The 16,011-nt window shown below is 43.4% G+C and overlaps 2 protein-coding genes across 2 annotated transcripts in view; one reads left to right on the plus strand and one right to left on the minus strand.

The window, feature by feature from the left end:
* The window catches only part of IGFBP7 (insulin like growth factor binding protein 7), an 18,058-nt gene extending 12,753 nt beyond the window's left edge, over positions 1-5,305 (plus strand). The window contains exons 2-5 of the mRNA XM_055711811.1: positions 497-606; positions 2,159-2,275; positions 3,370-3,496; positions 5,056-5,305. Of these exons, the coding sequence (XP_055567786.1) occupies positions 497-606; positions 2,159-2,275; positions 3,370-3,496; positions 5,056-5,075 (374 nt within the window). The 3' untranslated portion in view covers positions 5,076-5,305. The remainder of the gene's footprint in view (positions 1-496; positions 607-2,158; positions 2,276-3,369; positions 3,497-5,055) is intronic.
* The window catches only part of POLR2B (RNA polymerase II subunit B), a 21,644-nt gene continuing 10,883 nt past the window's right edge, over positions 5,251-16,011 (minus strand). The window contains exons 9-25 of the mRNA XM_055711585.1: positions 15,608-15,727; positions 15,060-15,246; positions 13,725-13,868; positions 13,284-13,423; positions 13,066-13,177; positions 12,458-12,612; positions 11,995-12,193; positions 11,717-11,885; positions 11,100-11,196; positions 9,625-9,719; positions 9,086-9,336; positions 8,909-8,998; positions 8,525-8,632; positions 7,954-8,067; positions 7,700-7,860; positions 6,133-6,328; positions 5,251-5,502 (exon numbers count right to left, since the gene is read on the minus strand). Of these exons, the coding sequence (XP_055567560.1) occupies positions 5,413-5,502; positions 6,133-6,328; positions 7,700-7,860; positions 7,954-8,067; positions 8,525-8,632; positions 8,909-8,998; positions 9,086-9,336; positions 9,625-9,719; positions 11,100-11,196; positions 11,717-11,885; positions 11,995-12,193; positions 12,458-12,612; positions 13,066-13,177; positions 13,284-13,423; positions 13,725-13,868; positions 15,060-15,246; positions 15,608-15,727 (2,428 nt within the window). The 3' untranslated portion in view covers positions 5,251-5,412. The remainder of the gene's footprint in view (positions 5,503-6,132; positions 6,329-7,699; positions 7,861-7,953; positions 8,068-8,524; positions 8,633-8,908; positions 8,999-9,085; positions 9,337-9,624; positions 9,720-11,099; positions 11,197-11,716; positions 11,886-11,994; positions 12,194-12,457; positions 12,613-13,065; positions 13,178-13,283; positions 13,424-13,724; positions 13,869-15,059; positions 15,247-15,607; positions 15,728-16,011) is intronic.

The following is a 16,011-nucleotide window of genomic DNA, read 5'->3' on the forward strand; positions in this document are numbered from 1 at the left end:
TTCTGCTAGCCAGCTGCCACGGGCTTCGCTGCATGTTAAAATAATGCTGGGAAGAAGGATGCTGCGAAGCTGGGGATCCCAGTCTCCTGTGGGGGTCCTTTCTTCCATGCCAGCTGAGTGTCACCTTGCACTTGGTTGGCTGCACGGTGAGCAGAGGCAGCCGTCGGTAAAGTCCTGCTCAGCCCCTGAGATAACAAACACTGTCTTACCTCTGACCTCAGGCTTGCAAGTAGGTGGACTGAGCACCTGAACTGCTCAGCACCTGAGCTTCCATCTGGGGCAAGCGCCCATCAGCCTCAACAGCTGAAGGTCGGACACACGTGTAGCTTTGGGAAGTGCTGTGATGTGGGATCAGTCCAGCAAGCTTTGCTCCAGGCAGGGACCCCTCCACCTCATCTTCAAAACACATCAGACTTGACTGGCCCCACTTAAAAGGCTAGCAAGGAGACAGGCTTGCAGTCACCCAGTCCTTAAAAGAATTTCTCTCTTTTTGCAGGACCCTCCATTGTGACCCCTCCTAAGGACATCTGGAATGTGACAGGAGCACAGATCTACCTGAGCTGTGAAGTCATGGGCATCCCAACCCCTGTCCTCATCTGGAACAAGGTAAGGGCCCTACTAGGAGCTCTTAGAGCACAGCAAACCTGAGGCAGCTGAAACTGCCTGGTGAGCATAAAATAAAAATGAGCCGTAGCAGATCCCTCCTTAGACACCGACATCCGATGAGTTCTCTCATCTGTGCAGATCTGTCCGCCCCCAAACATCTGGCTTTGCTTAGTCTTCAGGCTTTGCTTTTCCTAAACTCTTGTTGATCCCGAGGCAGAGCAGGACTTGTGTTTCTCTTGGTAGCGCCTGGTATTCAGAGCACGCGGGGAATGTCCCTTGACCTGCTGTCACCCCGCGGGCGGCAGTGACTCCGAGGTGGCTGGACACGGCTCACCCATGTCAGAACAGGAACGGCATGGGGCAGTTACCTCCAGCAGCACACCGATGTCGGCAGCATGCTGGTAACACCTGGCTTGGGGCAGGGGGGACCCTTGCTGAGGGGCTGAGAGCCGCTGCATGGCACCTGTAGCCTCCTCAAATGCCACAGGTTTGTGGACACTTGGGAGGGGTCTTACAATAAAGCTGAAACAATACTAGCTTAAGAATACTACAGAGAAGAAAAAAAAAAAAATAGATTGGCCCAAAGATTGCTGTGCTCTGAGGCAGCAAACTTTATTCCTAGGGGTCCCAGGGCAGACTGTTGGGTGAGCACACAACGTAGGCACGTTGACTCAGGCAGGATTTTCTGCTTGTTTACAAGCAGATGTTGTATTTACATTGACTGTCAGCACTCTCTGCCTTTTGTGCCTCTTCCTCATGGCCGAGAGATGCTCGACCTGGTGATAACGAGGGCTGCATACCGCTTAGCCCATGCTGGATATCCATGCTCTGGGCTCAGATATGCAGCACTGGGGTAACTGCACTGCTGCTGTCCCATCGACGCTGAGCCCAGCAGGAGGGGTGGCCTGGTTTGCTGCAGCAGAAACCTACAGGGCTGCTGTGGCCTGTTGGTCACGCAGGGAGAGCCCATTCCAGCAGTGACATGCAGACACTCAGTTCTTTGCTACTGTCACGCTAAACAGCCTGATCATCAGGGAAGTTGCAGGGGAGCCTCTCCAAACAAGGACATCAGTCATCTCCTGCTGTCCTCACAGTCCTGAGCCAGAAGGCAGCTCCTCCAGCCTGCTGCACTGGATTGAGGTATGGCTACCAGCAGCTGCAGGCAGCCAAATCCTCCTTCAGCACAGGCACCGCTTCCCGGCTAAGCACAGCCTTGGGAACAAGCACGAGTTCTGTCAGACCCAGTCAGTGCAGGGCACGTTCGCACGCCCCACTGCCCCGCACCATCCACGCCAGAAGGCTGTGCTGCTCTGTCCGTTCCGTCCGAGGCCAGGGAAATGCAGCCTCAGTGCAGATGCTGAGGCACTTGGGGTGCTGGGGCTGCAGCACACGGAGGCCAAGAAGAAACGCTGGCACTAGAAAAAACACTGCTACTGCCCGAAACACATTGATGTGAAACTAGCATTGGTCTTGTCTGTGTGCAGGTATGGTCCCACCAGTTCTAGCGTAAATTAGCCCCAAAATTCTTACCCCTTCCTGCCCTTCTTTTTAGATAATTCGGGGACAGTATGGTGTCCAGAGGATGGAGCTTCTGCCTGGGGACCGGGAAAACTTGGCTATCCAGACCCGAGGTGGCCCTGAGAAACATGAAGTGACTGGCTGGGTGCTCGTAAGTACTTGCTGTATGCATAGAGCTGCACAAACAGTAGGACAGTTTGCAAACAGGTCATGAACAAAGAACTGTACAGAAGACACATGGCAATGGACAGGGCATTTAGAGGAAAACAACCGGTGTGAATTAGGCATGAAGGGTAAGGCGTGAAGACTGCTGGCTCTAGCCTTATCCATTGCAGTTTTTCACCTCCATCTAGCATGCAGAAGCAGGCGTTCTGTGATCAGGGAAGGCTAGCCTTAAATAAAAAAAATCTCCTTTCTGTATGTCATTACTTTCCTGCTGCCATTTGTGGGAAAGACACTTGCCCTGTCTAGGAAGGAATCAGTACAGATGCAAGGCATCCCTAAGAGCCACCCACAGCTGAGGAGCCCTTGTAGATCTGGCACAACTGGCCTTTCCTCAGCAAAGCACATCACCTGCCTCAGACTAGCACAGCACAGAAGCCATCAGCTCTCACTCAACAGACCCCGGAGCTACAATCGTACCTGCAGGCTAACCGGTGATTGCCACACATCAGAGGGAGCTGCTGTGCATCCCAGTAAGGGAATTGCAAGATGGTTCCCAGCGGCAGAGAAGCTGGCAGCAGGGGAGCACAGCTTAGGGTGTGTTTGCAAGAGCAGAGGTAGAAACAAGGGGAGAGAAGGAAGGGTCTGAGCCAGTGCTTTTGCTGAACTGACCGACTGGATTGAGCGTATTGTAGGAAGGCCTTTTCTTCCTCTCTCCCTGCCCTTACCAAGCACGCAGTGCTCTGACATCTCCAAACTAGGGAGGCAACAGAAGACAAGGAGGGAGTGTTACACCACATGGAGCCTGGCCCAGCAGCAAAGAAAGCTGGGCCGATCCACGGGAGTGGGTGCTTGTCCCAAACCCCGCTGGAGAGAGCCACTGCAATCCACACCAGACTGTTGAGGACAAGCAGAAGAAATACCACGGGGTTCCTAAGGGTTAACCTGCTACTTCATGCACTCTGGTCATCTCGTTATGTCTCCAGCAATTGACAGGTTACAGAAGATATCTTAAAACAGAATCAGCTTTACCTATGCACAGGATACTTACTGCGCGATGGGGGGTGTGTGTTTCTTCCCTAGATATCTCCTCTGAGCAAAGAGGATGCTGGAGAATATGAGTGTCATGCATCAAATGCCAAAGGAGAGGCAACAGCTTCTGCAAAAATCCATGTTGTGGAAGCTCTGCATGAAATAGCCCTGGCCAAAGGTAGGTAGCGTGGCTGAACACTCAGCAGCTCTGTCCCCTAACAATTTGCTCAGTTATTTCATACTGAAGGACCACCTCCCTTTAATGCCTTTTGCAGGGGGGGGGGAAGGCACACTAGAAATACCAGTCTAACATGCAGTTTTTACAGGGTTTGACAAAACATTTCCAGTAAATCTCAGCTGCTACAGTTCTCAAGGGATCGTTAAATAACCCCCCAACTGCTGTAAAGTACTGGAGATAAAGATACCAAATTAAAAACACCTTTTGGGGTTCTTACAAAATGACTTTCAGTGTTTTTCCAGACCTAAATTTATCTTTTTAGTGCTTTCTGGACACTTCCAAACCTGCCCATCTTTCCTGGGAGCGCTGGTGACACAACCAGCCCCAAGACAGAGGGGGAACTTCAAGCACTTAAAATTCCTGCCACATCCCTGCACTTTCTTATTCTTCCTCATCCTAGAAACATCCCAGTCCCTGCCATTCTCTCTCCATGCTGCGGTGTCAAACCGGGGAGGGTATAGATACACCACAGCAGGCCTCCAGGCAAGACCTGAAGCCTTTACCCTGCAGCCAGTTTTCAAACCCAGGTCCTCTGTACCAGGCTGTGTGCAAAGCTGATGGCAAACCACCCACCCTGATTCCAGCTGCAAAGAGGATGGCTTAGTGCCACAGCCATGTGTGCTTCAGAATAAATGCAGAGAGCTGGAACAGTGACTGTGACCATGCTAGAGGCAGAGGCACTGGAAAGAAAGCATCCAGCTAGAGAATACTGTGTTGTCCAAATTCACTTTCAGGATATAATCCTTAGCTTTAATCCCAGTAACTTTATCCAAACTATATAGTCTTGATTTTCTGTATCCTTATATCCCTGAGTAGCTGCACAACTTCCTTTAGGAGAATATTAATGGCACCTGGCATTGAAATAAAAGTAGATTAATCCCAGTATCCCTTACGTGTAGGAACTTTGCTAAAGGTTTTTAGCTAGTCTCTTAATCCCTTTTCAAACATCTTATTTATGGATGTGAATGAAATGGAGTTTTACTGAGTTGTGCCTCATATGAGCAGCGTTACCTACACCCCAGAATAGAAGGTGTTTGTTCACCTTCTCGCAGCAGCTCTACGCAGTACTGCAGTCTCACAGCGTATTGCCTCGTGGTTTATTCCTTGTATGCACACCGCATGTTACAGCTGTTTCTTTTCAGCTGTAGGAGAGCTCTCAAGTAAGCATGCTGTAGCTAAACAATAAACTGGCAGTCCACAATGCCTTAAAGGAAAGTGATAACATTAATTGAACAAACTGTCAAGACATCACAGCTACACACTACAGGGATTAGGGAGTCTGTGTCCCATGTCCAGGTGATCTCAGCCCAGAAAAATGCCATCTGTTACCATCCCCCTGCTGCTGTAGTCCTGCGGTAGGGAAGGAAGGAAGGAAAGACGGGGTCAGGACCACATTGTCAGCTAAGACATCAGAAAACCTGTGCACTGTGCTACTGCCCAAGTTGTGATATTGCCCCTTGGAACAGTACAGAGCATAACATGTTTTTGTTTTTCCACAGATGATGGTGCAGAGCTGTGATGTGGTGTGATGTGAGGACTTTCACTTACACACAGTTTCAGATTAGTATTTTGGAAAGCTGCAACCTCTGGCTTTTTCTGGCTCACTAATCATTCCCTCTTAAGTTCCTTATTCTTTGATTACCAATTTGCTTGCATACTTCTTTCACAGATACACAAATAAAGAAATTCACAAGTCTGATTACAAATTTTAATTCTATTTACAGGAAATAAACGTACTCTTGAACAGCACACAGCAGATGAGTAAAACTATTTGAAACGCAACCTACACAAAATGAAACAAAACCTGAGCACTTTAAAAAAAACAAAAAGATGAGAGCAGAGAGCCCTTTTAAAGGCTAAACGCTCATCATACGAGGTGCAATACTCATAGACATCAGTTCTTGGAAGAGGAGCTTGCAGGCATAGGGCATTCGAACCAAAGATATCTGAAAAGAGATTTCAAAAGGCTTGTGATAAGCACCCCAAAATCATCAACTTCCACCACCCTCTACACAAATCACTTGGCAAGTTTTTGGCTCAAAAGTGAATCTGAAATTACCCATGAAAACACTTAACAGGAGTTACTCACAGACAGCAACAAAGCAAGAGGAAAGCTAGAGACTGTCTGTAGAAGCTACAGAGCAGCTAGCCAGAACACATTTCTAATGAAAAACCTGCAGCCAAGGGAGCTGATCTTAAACAAGAGCCATTGAACAAGGGAACATGCGCATAACAAAGTGTGCCCGATGTGCAGTAGATGCAGTTAAGATTTCCAGCACACATCTCTTCAGTAACCCCAATGCCACTGTTAAGAGTCGCTAAAGTCCCTAGCAGGACAAGCCTGTTTAAGGCAACTATTTTTATCTCTGATGCCACTCTCCCCTGACATAGTTCTGTAACCAAGTTCTGTACACACTACAGAGCACTTTTTTTTAAAAAAAAAAAAAAAAAAAAGTGCAACACAAAAGACCTCCCATGGGGACCCAGCTCTGCAAGCATAAATATCTTAATGGGGGCAGTCACAAGGGCAATGGCTCTGAATTCCCATGATTCTGGCTTAAAAAGACCACACGTACCTGAGTCTTATTACGACATCCCCGGCACTCATAGGTATGAGTCCTTGTGTTTGCAATCGCCATGATCCCACAGAGGTTACAGACATGGACTTGGTATGGGTCTGAAGCTTCAAACAATCTTTCTCTCAAGAACTGGGCTGCTCCATGGGCAATCTGGCAATCTCGTTCCATTTCTCCAAAACGAAGGCCACCATCACTGAAAAAAAAAGAGGAAAAAAAAGCCTCAACTTTTGAGTTCATTGGCAAAATACGTCAGTTCTTAGTGGTGGAACAAGTAACTTATCAGAAACACAACAGCAGTATTACAAGGCAGGAGTAAAGCTCTGCATTAATTTTCCTGTAACAACTCAGAATAAAACTGGTAGGGAGAATGCGAACACGGTAATTTGTAACTGCTGCTGAGCATTTCTAAAGCAGATGTCAGACAGCGAACAGCACAGCACAACTGTAGAGCAAAATGAGGTAAACAATTAAATCATTCTCTGCTTATCTGTGGTGGATTTAACCCTGGCTAGCTGCCGGGTGCCTACCAAGCAGCACTCTCCCCCATGTTGACAGGACGGGGAAAAAGTAAGATGGAAAAGCTCGTGGGTCAACATAAAAACAGGGAGATCACTTACCCATTACCATCACAGCTAAAACAGACTCAGCATGGAGAAAGTTAGTTTAATTTATTGCCCATTAAAAATGGAGTAGGATGGTGAGAAACAAGGACAAAACTAAAAACATCTCCTGTACCTTCTTCCCAGACTCAACTTTGCTCCTTCACTCCCAACTCCTTCCTCCCCTCCCTGTGGTCACAGGGGGAACGGCAGCTGCATTCAGTCCGTAACAGCTCCTTTCTGCCACACATTCCTCCTCAGACTTTTTCTCTGCTCCAGCATGGGGTCCTTCCCATGGGATAGTCCTTCACAAACTGCTCCAGCCTCAGCCCTTCCCACGGGGTATAATCTTTCAGGAACAGATTGCTGCAGCATAGGTCCCCCCCCCAGATCACAGCTCTTGCCAGGAGCCTGCTCCAGCATTGGCTTTCCACAGGCTGGAGGTGGTCTGGCATGGTCCCCCATGAACTTGCAGGGGGACCAACCTGCTTCACCATGGGCTGCAGGGGAAAGCTCTGCTCTAGTGCCTGGAACGCCTGCTCCCCCTCCTTCACTGAGCTGGGTATCTGCAGGGCTGTTGCCCTCACATTTTCTCACTCTTCTCTCACAGCTGCTGCACACTGGTTTTTACCCTTTCTTAAGTATGTTACCACAGAGGCACCACCGGCATCGCTGATGGGCTCAGCTTTGGCCAGTGGTGGATCTGTTGGAGCCAGCTGTAATTGGCTGCGTCCAGCACAGGGTCCCTGGTCCTTTCTCAGAGAGGCCATCCCAGCAGTACCTCCTGCTACCAAAACCTTGACACCTGCACCCAGTACATCATCTTAAGCCAAACACACAAAAATGGGTAGCTAACTGGGGTGAGCTAATGAAGTTCTAGCTGCAAAGCTGAGGCAACTAATTTTTAGGGCTAAAAACATCAGTGAAAAAGAAAACACTGTATAGAAACTAATAAACATCCTTACCGAGATCTACCTTCCATGGGCTGTCTGTTAAGTATCTGGATTGGCCCTCTTGCACGAGAATGGATTTTGTCATCTACCATGTGCTTCAACCGCTGATAATATGTAGGACCGATGAAGATCTGTGATGTGATTTTGCGACCAGTGAAGCCATTGTAGAGGACCTGAAACAGTCAATGCAATCACTGAATCATAAGCCTTACTATCCATCAAATGTATATTAAAAAAGTTACAGTGAATTGATATTTTGATTATACCTCATTTCCTCTTAGATGATAGCCATAATCTGATAAAAGATTGGAAATCTTCTGCACGTTCACAGCATCATTAAAAGGTGTAGCATCACCAATTTCTCCCTTGTTTGCAGACACCTACAGAGAAGGTATTTGCAAAAGCTTGTCAGATTTCTGAAGGACTGGTTAGACAACACTAAGCTGCTTCAGTTTTAACTCTTAATGCCAGAACTTGAGCTTCCATGCCTGTGACAGTACCCTCTCTTGGTTGTTTATCAGCTATACAATTTATAGTGAGATTCTTTAAAATGCACAGTATCATCAATATTGCTACCCCTTTTTCTAGGTCACAGGAAATATTTGAAATAAAAGCAGCAGATCAGACTGCACACTTTAAGTCTGACATGCTGGACAAAATTTACAGGACTGTTGGTCTTCCCCAACAAACCTGCTTTTGCTATCAAGTAACTGGAGAACAATCCTTATTTTTTAGTGGATCAACACCTACTAAGGAGTAGTATCTTTACCAAAAATAAAAATAAAATAAAAAAAAAATCACATTGCTTAGACATGCAGTGTAAAAGATTCCTCTTACCTTCCCCTGAAGACACTCAATCAAGTGACCAATGGTCATACGGGAAGGGATGGCATGGGGGTTGATAATTATATCAGGTGTGATGCCTTCACAGGTGAAAGGCATATCCTAGAACAGGGAAACAGAGTCAGTACTTCCCAGAATATCAGCTTTAAGATAAGCAGTTGCATGGATTCAGATTAGATCTTTTAAAGCATTTCAAAGGCACTGAAGTACCATGTAAGAAGCAGCTGTGTCCCCTTCTAAAAAATACTTTAGCTAAATTTAAGTCAATGTGCCCAAGTACATATTCCACAGACAACTCACTGAAGGCAGTTCCAATGCTAAGAAGATCAGAGATAAAATGTTAAGAAGGAAAGAGAAAAAAAAAATAAAAATAATTACCTCTTGCCTGTACTGGATACCACAAGTTCCTTTCTGACCATGTCTGCTGGCAAATTTATCTCCAATTTGTGGGATTCTCACAGAGCGTACCTGTAAGCCATAGGAAAATATTCAATTGGTAATTTAAATACAGAATAAAAATAATTAAAAGTAGAAAGCACACACATCAGTGCTCACCCTAATCTTGCAGAACTTGTATCCTTCCTGGTTAAGGGTTACCATGACCTGATCTACAATGCCAGTTTCACTAGTTCGCAGAAAAGTGCTACAGTCTCTCTTTGTGAAACGTCTGTTAGTGCTTTCCAGTTCGTCTTCGTTTTCTGGCAGCGTTACTGTTTTGCCAATGATCACATCATCCCCAGACACACGTACCCCAGGTGCTATCAAACCATCATCATCAAGTTTGTCATAGATTGCATGTCTCATACCTTGGGGAAAAGAGACAAAAAGAAGTTAGACTCCCAAATTTTTCAACATACTGACTTTGATGTTCTGTAGAAATTCAACAAATCTGCTTGCAACTTTAGATGACTGCTAAAATGTCTAAAGACAATTTTATGCAAATATCTCACACTGATGTATTATGCTATTAATACAGACATTTCTGCTATTTTGTAGGTCCCAAAATAAAGACTGAATCAGTTTGACAGCAGTAACAATCTCACCCACAAAAATTTCATTTAAAACCTCAGCCTTCATACTCTCCTGTGTATTACCTTGACAAGTTTCACGTGTAGGCTTTTCGAAGACTTCCTCTTGGTCATATCCTTTTTTAGATTCTTGCTCTTTATACGAGCGGTAGAACACAGATCTGAAACAAAGTTACAAAGCCTTCTCCAGTGAAACCAGCATCATTTTTTCCTCATCTGTGCATCTCAATTTCACTGGAATCATCCTTTTACCACTATTATGGCTACTGTTACTAATGACAACCAAAACAAATAATGTTCATATGCCACACCGCCTTTCCTCTAAAGTCTTGTTAATCTGACCATCACGGGGGAGGACGACACAGGGGAAGGTGGGGATGGACACAAAACCAAAAAACACCTCACCAAACAAAAAAGCTTCAGATGGCATTTTGCTGGTCACTTTTCATATACTGCCAAAGTACCTATAGATAGCACGCTAATTTTTGATGAATGGCAGAGACTTTTGGACATCTCAGAAGTATTTATTCCTAAAGATTATTCATATTTTCACCATACCATTTTCGTATTACTTTTCTCCTTATACCTGCCATTTTGCAAGCATTTTTAGGCTTCTGCTGCTACCTTGCAGTACCACACTCAGTACAACCGAGCTGTAGTGGAAAACTTTCAATTTAAACAGGCTTTTTTCTGGGGCTTTAAGGGTTTTTGTTTGCTGCATCAGTTGCCAGCACACCAAAGCCACAGCCTTTCAGATAAGTATTATCCACATTTAATTGTTCTACTGCACACAGGAGGTTCTAGAAAAGATTCATGTGAGCCGTAAAAGTCTAATAGTCTCATACTTATTCTACGTTGGAAGGCAGTAGATCCAAGATACCAAGCACACACTTCTGGGGCTCAACTTGGACAAAAGAAGAAAATGAGCAAAACTAGAAACCCATTGACCAGCTATACAGCTAAGCACAGCCATCTAAAAATTATAATGCACAAAGTCACATCAGTTGTCCCAACAGCAGGGTCTACTAAGGAGAGGAACCTGCCAATCTTTACTGGTGCAACTGTCACGCTACTGAGGACAAGACTGTATTACAAAGCTGCAATATTGCCATTAAGGAGTTCATAACTGTTTTCATAACTGGCAAGAGTTATATGAAAATATAACAGCAAGGAGTCCAAATATTTTTTCATTTAACTATCGTACAAAGAACAGTAAACGTAGTAAAGATCCAAATGAAAGAGTTGGGAAGACAAAGTGGGAAGTCAGGTTACACAAAGGATGAACCGTTCCTCACTGTGTTTTGCTAAGATGCACATTTCACCATTTTCACTGTGCTGCTCTCTCCACCCCCATTAAAAAAAAAAAAAAAAAAAAAAAAAGAAAGAAAAAAATACTAAAGTGCTTCTCAGGTTAGAAAGATCTGGAAAATAGTGTCTTCCAGTATAAGATAAACTTTTCTTGAGCCTCTGGACAATTCAGTATACCTTTTTTTTTCCCCCCCTTCTCTTCCAAGCAGTTAAAAAATATTACAAAGTCTTACCTGAAGAAGCCTCTGTCAACAGCAGAACGGTTCATGATGACAGAGTCCTCCTGGTTATAGCCCGTGTATGACGCAATGGCTACAATCGAGTTGATACCTATAATACACAGAACAAATACTTTGACAGGATGCACACATACCAAACAGGCATTACTTGTAACTCTGTAAGCTGTATTCTCTACAGTGAAGCTGTTCTGTGCTTTCTAAAATAAAATCTCCACATCCCACACACAAAACCCATGTAGTATCACCAAGTGCAACTTTGGGTAGAAAAGAGTCAAGAGTGACCCCTTGTGAAGAACTAGCAAATACAGATACAGCAAATGCATTTTTTTCCAGTTAAGATTTTAGCAGACTTATATGGATGAAGTGATTACAGCTGCAACACGAGCAACGTTATTTTTTGCAGTCTAGGTGCCCAGCTACAAGTTAACTTTTAACTTACAATTAATTTTTAAATTACACGCATTTGCTAAATATTCAGGTATTCTACACACAACATCTGTAACATAGTTTAAACTAAACCGTAGTATTTTTATTTAATAACTTTTTAATATTTAAATTTTTATTTTTAATTATTAATTTAATTATTAATTAAACATTAACTAACAACATACCTGCTGGTAACTCTCTAAATCGCAAATACTCCATGGAGCGTGTAGTTACAAGGGGCTTCTGAGGATAATACAACACGTGTGCCAGTGTATCCATACGAACATGAAAGTTTGTAATGTAAACTCCCATAGCCTGTTTACCCATAGCAGACTGGTATGTGTTCCTGGGAGACTAGACAGACAAGGGAAGATCAGTATATATGTATGTAAAGCTCTTTACATATACATCTGTGGGTTTTCTATCAACTTTAAAAGCAGGATGTCAGAAGTGATGCACTGACCTGGTTGTGATCAGGGAACGGGATAATAGATGCACATACTCCCAGGATCATAGATGGGTGAATCTCACAGTGTGTGTATGTTGAACAATATGCCACACCTTTCTCTTGCAAGTCATCGGGAGTCATTGCCAGCATCACAGTCTCTTCTTCCAGCGTATCGATGTACTCTACTACACCGCTGGCCACGAGATCCTGCCAACTGAATAACCAGTGTCTGAAATACTCAGCTAACATAAAATTATTCTCTTCAGCAGCAACAAGAACAAGGCCTTCCCTAGCTTATTATTACTGGCACTGCCTCAGTGTGATAAAAAAATTAATTAAACTAATAAAAATTAATTAGGCAGAGAAAGCATCTTTGTGCTGCACAAAGCTTTAAACATTTCTCTCTCCAAGCTGAGGGAACTTGCAGCTTCCAAAATGGAAAATGAGACTCGCAGTGAACTTCAGGAGCATATCTCACCTGTAATTGTTATACTCTCGTTCCTTCAGCTGGTCAATGTGCCTCTTCTTCAACAGCAACTTCTGTTTTTCCACAATTAAAAGAGGTCGACAAATTCTGCCTGCATCAGTATAGATGCGGATTTCTCGCTCACGAATATCTCTAATCATTGAGACCTGTACAAGAAAGCAGCACTCCATGAGTACAAAGTCTTAGCTGCAATCAGAACTACAGAAAACAAAATAGGATAACAAAGCTCCCTAAAGCAAAGACCTCAGAGGTGCTAGCAGCAACACAGAACATTAACACTCCTACAAACAGAAGCATTTCAAAAGAGTGTTTTCAACTGTTTTTTTCAACTGGATCCTCTCTTAAAAAAAAACAAAATCCAACCCCCAAAATGAATAAAACAACCCCACAACCAAACAAGAAACCACACACAACGTCAAACAAACAAACAAACCCAAAAAGGACCAACCCCTCCAAAATCCCTAAAACAAAAAAATTCCAGGCAATGTGAAGTATATTCAGAAAGAGACTTGCAAATAATGCTGTTTGGAACTTGCAAAATAGTATCAAGACATCATTCTCATCTAAAAAGACACCCAAACTCTATGTAAAATTTATACCTCTGACACAATGATGTCCATCTGACGACGGAGCTTCCTTAGGGTATTCATGAGCTGCTCTGGATCTTTGTGTATTCCTACCCAGCAGCCATTAACAAAGATCTTGGTAGCACTAGAAAAAGGGAAACCCAAACAAATAAAACAAAAACCCCAAACACTTGAAATGTTGTGCAGGAGCAAAAGCTTAGGTCTGTTTAAATGGTTTCACTTGCACATACTCAGCTATTGCTGCTGGAGATATTTCTTCCAAGTTTTCCATACTCCATTCTTCCAAGAATTCCAAAATTGGGGACGGCTGAGACCCCACAGAAATGTAAGCCATCAGGGCTAAGTTCTTCACAAGTCCTACTGCATGACCCTGGTAGAAACACAAAGTTAATTTGCATTTCCAAATAAAGAGATCCCCCAAGAAGATGCAAGGACTTAAAACTTCAAGTCCTCAAGGAACTGGACACAAAACATGCTATGTAGAAAGTACTTCATTAATTTCTACCATTCAAATTCAGAGTTAGCTACAAGGCTAAATATTCATGTCAGCAGTTTTTTAAAAAAATAAAACAAGTGCAAGTGATCATCAGAAGTGCCACGGCTATAAAATGACTAGCAGATAAAAGCAGTTAGACATGACTAAGTACTGACATAAATATTACTTCTGTTACCTCTGGGGTTTCAGCAGGGCAAACCATCCCCCACAGTGTATTGTGCAGCTGTCTGGGCTTGGCTAGTTTACCATCTCTACCAATTGGAGAATTCAGGCGTCTCAGATGGGAAAGTGTAGATGCAAAAGTCAGACGGTTTAACACCTACGTGTAGTAAGGAATTCAGTCAGTCAACGTTTAAGTGTGTTGTGGACAGGCATCATGATACATTAGAGCAAAGGATCAATGCCCTCTAGAAATGATGTACTTGAACTAAAATAGCTCTGATTTTTGTTAGCTACACTTTTCAGTTCACCTCCACTAATCTTAGACTAAGTTTACCCTTAAAATCACAAGCTCCTAACCGGTGTTGTAATGACAGAAGTCTTCAGAGCATGCTTATACCACAGCAAAGCCCAGCATAAACACAGTTATCCAAGCAGAGAGCTGGTTTTTGTAGTATAGCTTACTCTGATCAGGTAACTAGAATGAGTGATACTTGTAAAAATACTTTTTAAGCTGTGTTTTCACCAGGAGGGGCTACCAGTACAATGATACAGATCTTTTCAAACTTAGTTTGAAACACTAACAATTTAGTTGTCACAAGCAAATCAGCATTTACATTCTTCTCTGAGTCTGCTCAAGGCTTCTCAAAAATTTAAGAAAATTTATTTTTACAGCCTGAAATGTGAGAGTTTATTTAAAAAGCAAACCAGCCCCTCCTACACCAACAACATACCATCCAGGGACAGCTACCATCTTTGCCCCTTTCCTAAGTCTGCTCTCCCCAAATTAATGATCTCACCAGGGCTCCTGACAACAAAATGTGCTAGCATTAAAAACCGTCACCTCTTTCCTGTTTCCACTTTTATGAGAAACAGGCTCAACTAAGCACTTCTCTGGGCTAATAAAATTAGTGCTCATCGTCATTAGGTATGGAATGAATAACTTATATTACAAGGTGTCACTCAAGTTTCTTTAACCACCTGTGAAGCACTGGAAGTAATTAAAGTGAAGAAATCCATCCTCCCTAAAGGTTCCCTGGGACTAGGACTTGACCAGGCACACAAGCATATGCTGTAACACAAGAAGCCTTTACAAGACTTACACCAACTGTTTAGCAGTGAACACAACAGCTAAAGCCAAAACCGAACAACAACAAACCCCCCCCAAACCCCACACTGGGCTCAACTATTTGGATCTTCATCTGTTTCAGCTATGAAAGCTTCCTTTTAAAAATGGTTCTGTTTAACATACAATATTCACGGCTGCCAAGCAGTATTAAACTCTTCCATGATATAGCTTCACTCCTCTGTAAACTGACAAGTATTACCATGCCTTATTCAGCTATTGTACCTGAGATACTCCTGCTCTGGCCTGATGAGCTTTCTTCTGGTCACCCCAGTTGCCAGTTGCCAACGAATACTTCAAACCATCTGAAATAATTCTTGTTTTAATTGCCAGCTCCAAGTTGAAATCTTTCCCTCTGTCAATAAACTTTTGTGCGTATATTCTCACTTCCTTCAGTAAATTCTTAAACATTCTGTAGAAGATGCCAAGAAACATGATTAAACAGTACAGTAGCAATTCAGCTTACTCAGCACTATTTGGAAAAAATGTCGCTGGCCTCCTGAAAAGAAGTAATTTGTAACTAGAGGAGGAAAAAAAACCCACAACAAATTAACCTGTTTGTGAACATGCACAAAATATGCTTCAAAACAAGTTGATGCTAACCACTTACTGTTAAAGTACCCACTCCACAAAAAAGTCTAATCAGATACAGGCTGTGCAGCCGAAGACCGACTATCAGAGGCAGCAGAATAGTCTGACTAATTTAGAAGCACAGACTTGGCAATGCCTCTACCATTAATTATGTCCAAAGAAAATGTATAAATTATAATTACCCTCTGAACAGGAAAGCTAACAGTGGCCCAGCAAGATCCAGTCTTTTGTTGCCATAATGATCTCTGTCATCAAGCTCTCTTCTTCCCAGTGCTGCCAGCAACAATCTATGAACCATATACCTAAGCAAATAAGATAGTTTATGTTTTAAACTGACAGCAGACAGTCACAACAAAGATTACATGCTTTCATAGATATATCAAGTGAACTGTTTCCTAGAGGCTGTCCATTCTAGATCTTTAGGATACTTATGTCCTAAAACAGACCTCTTCAGCACCTACGTCCTTAGAGGTGAATGACACACTGAAAGTTCAGGTAACTACTGAGAGAAGTTAAATTTTTACATCATGATGATAATGCATCTTCTGCTGCATGTCTGTCCTGTACTGTAATACAGGCTATGTTT

The sequence above is a fragment of the Falco cherrug genome, chromosome 1 (assembly GCF_023634085.1).
Source record: "Falco cherrug isolate bFalChe1 chromosome 1, bFalChe1.pri, whole genome shotgun sequence".
NCBI classification, from domain to species: domain Eukaryota; kingdom Metazoa; phylum Chordata; class Aves; order Falconiformes; family Falconidae; genus Falco; species Falco cherrug.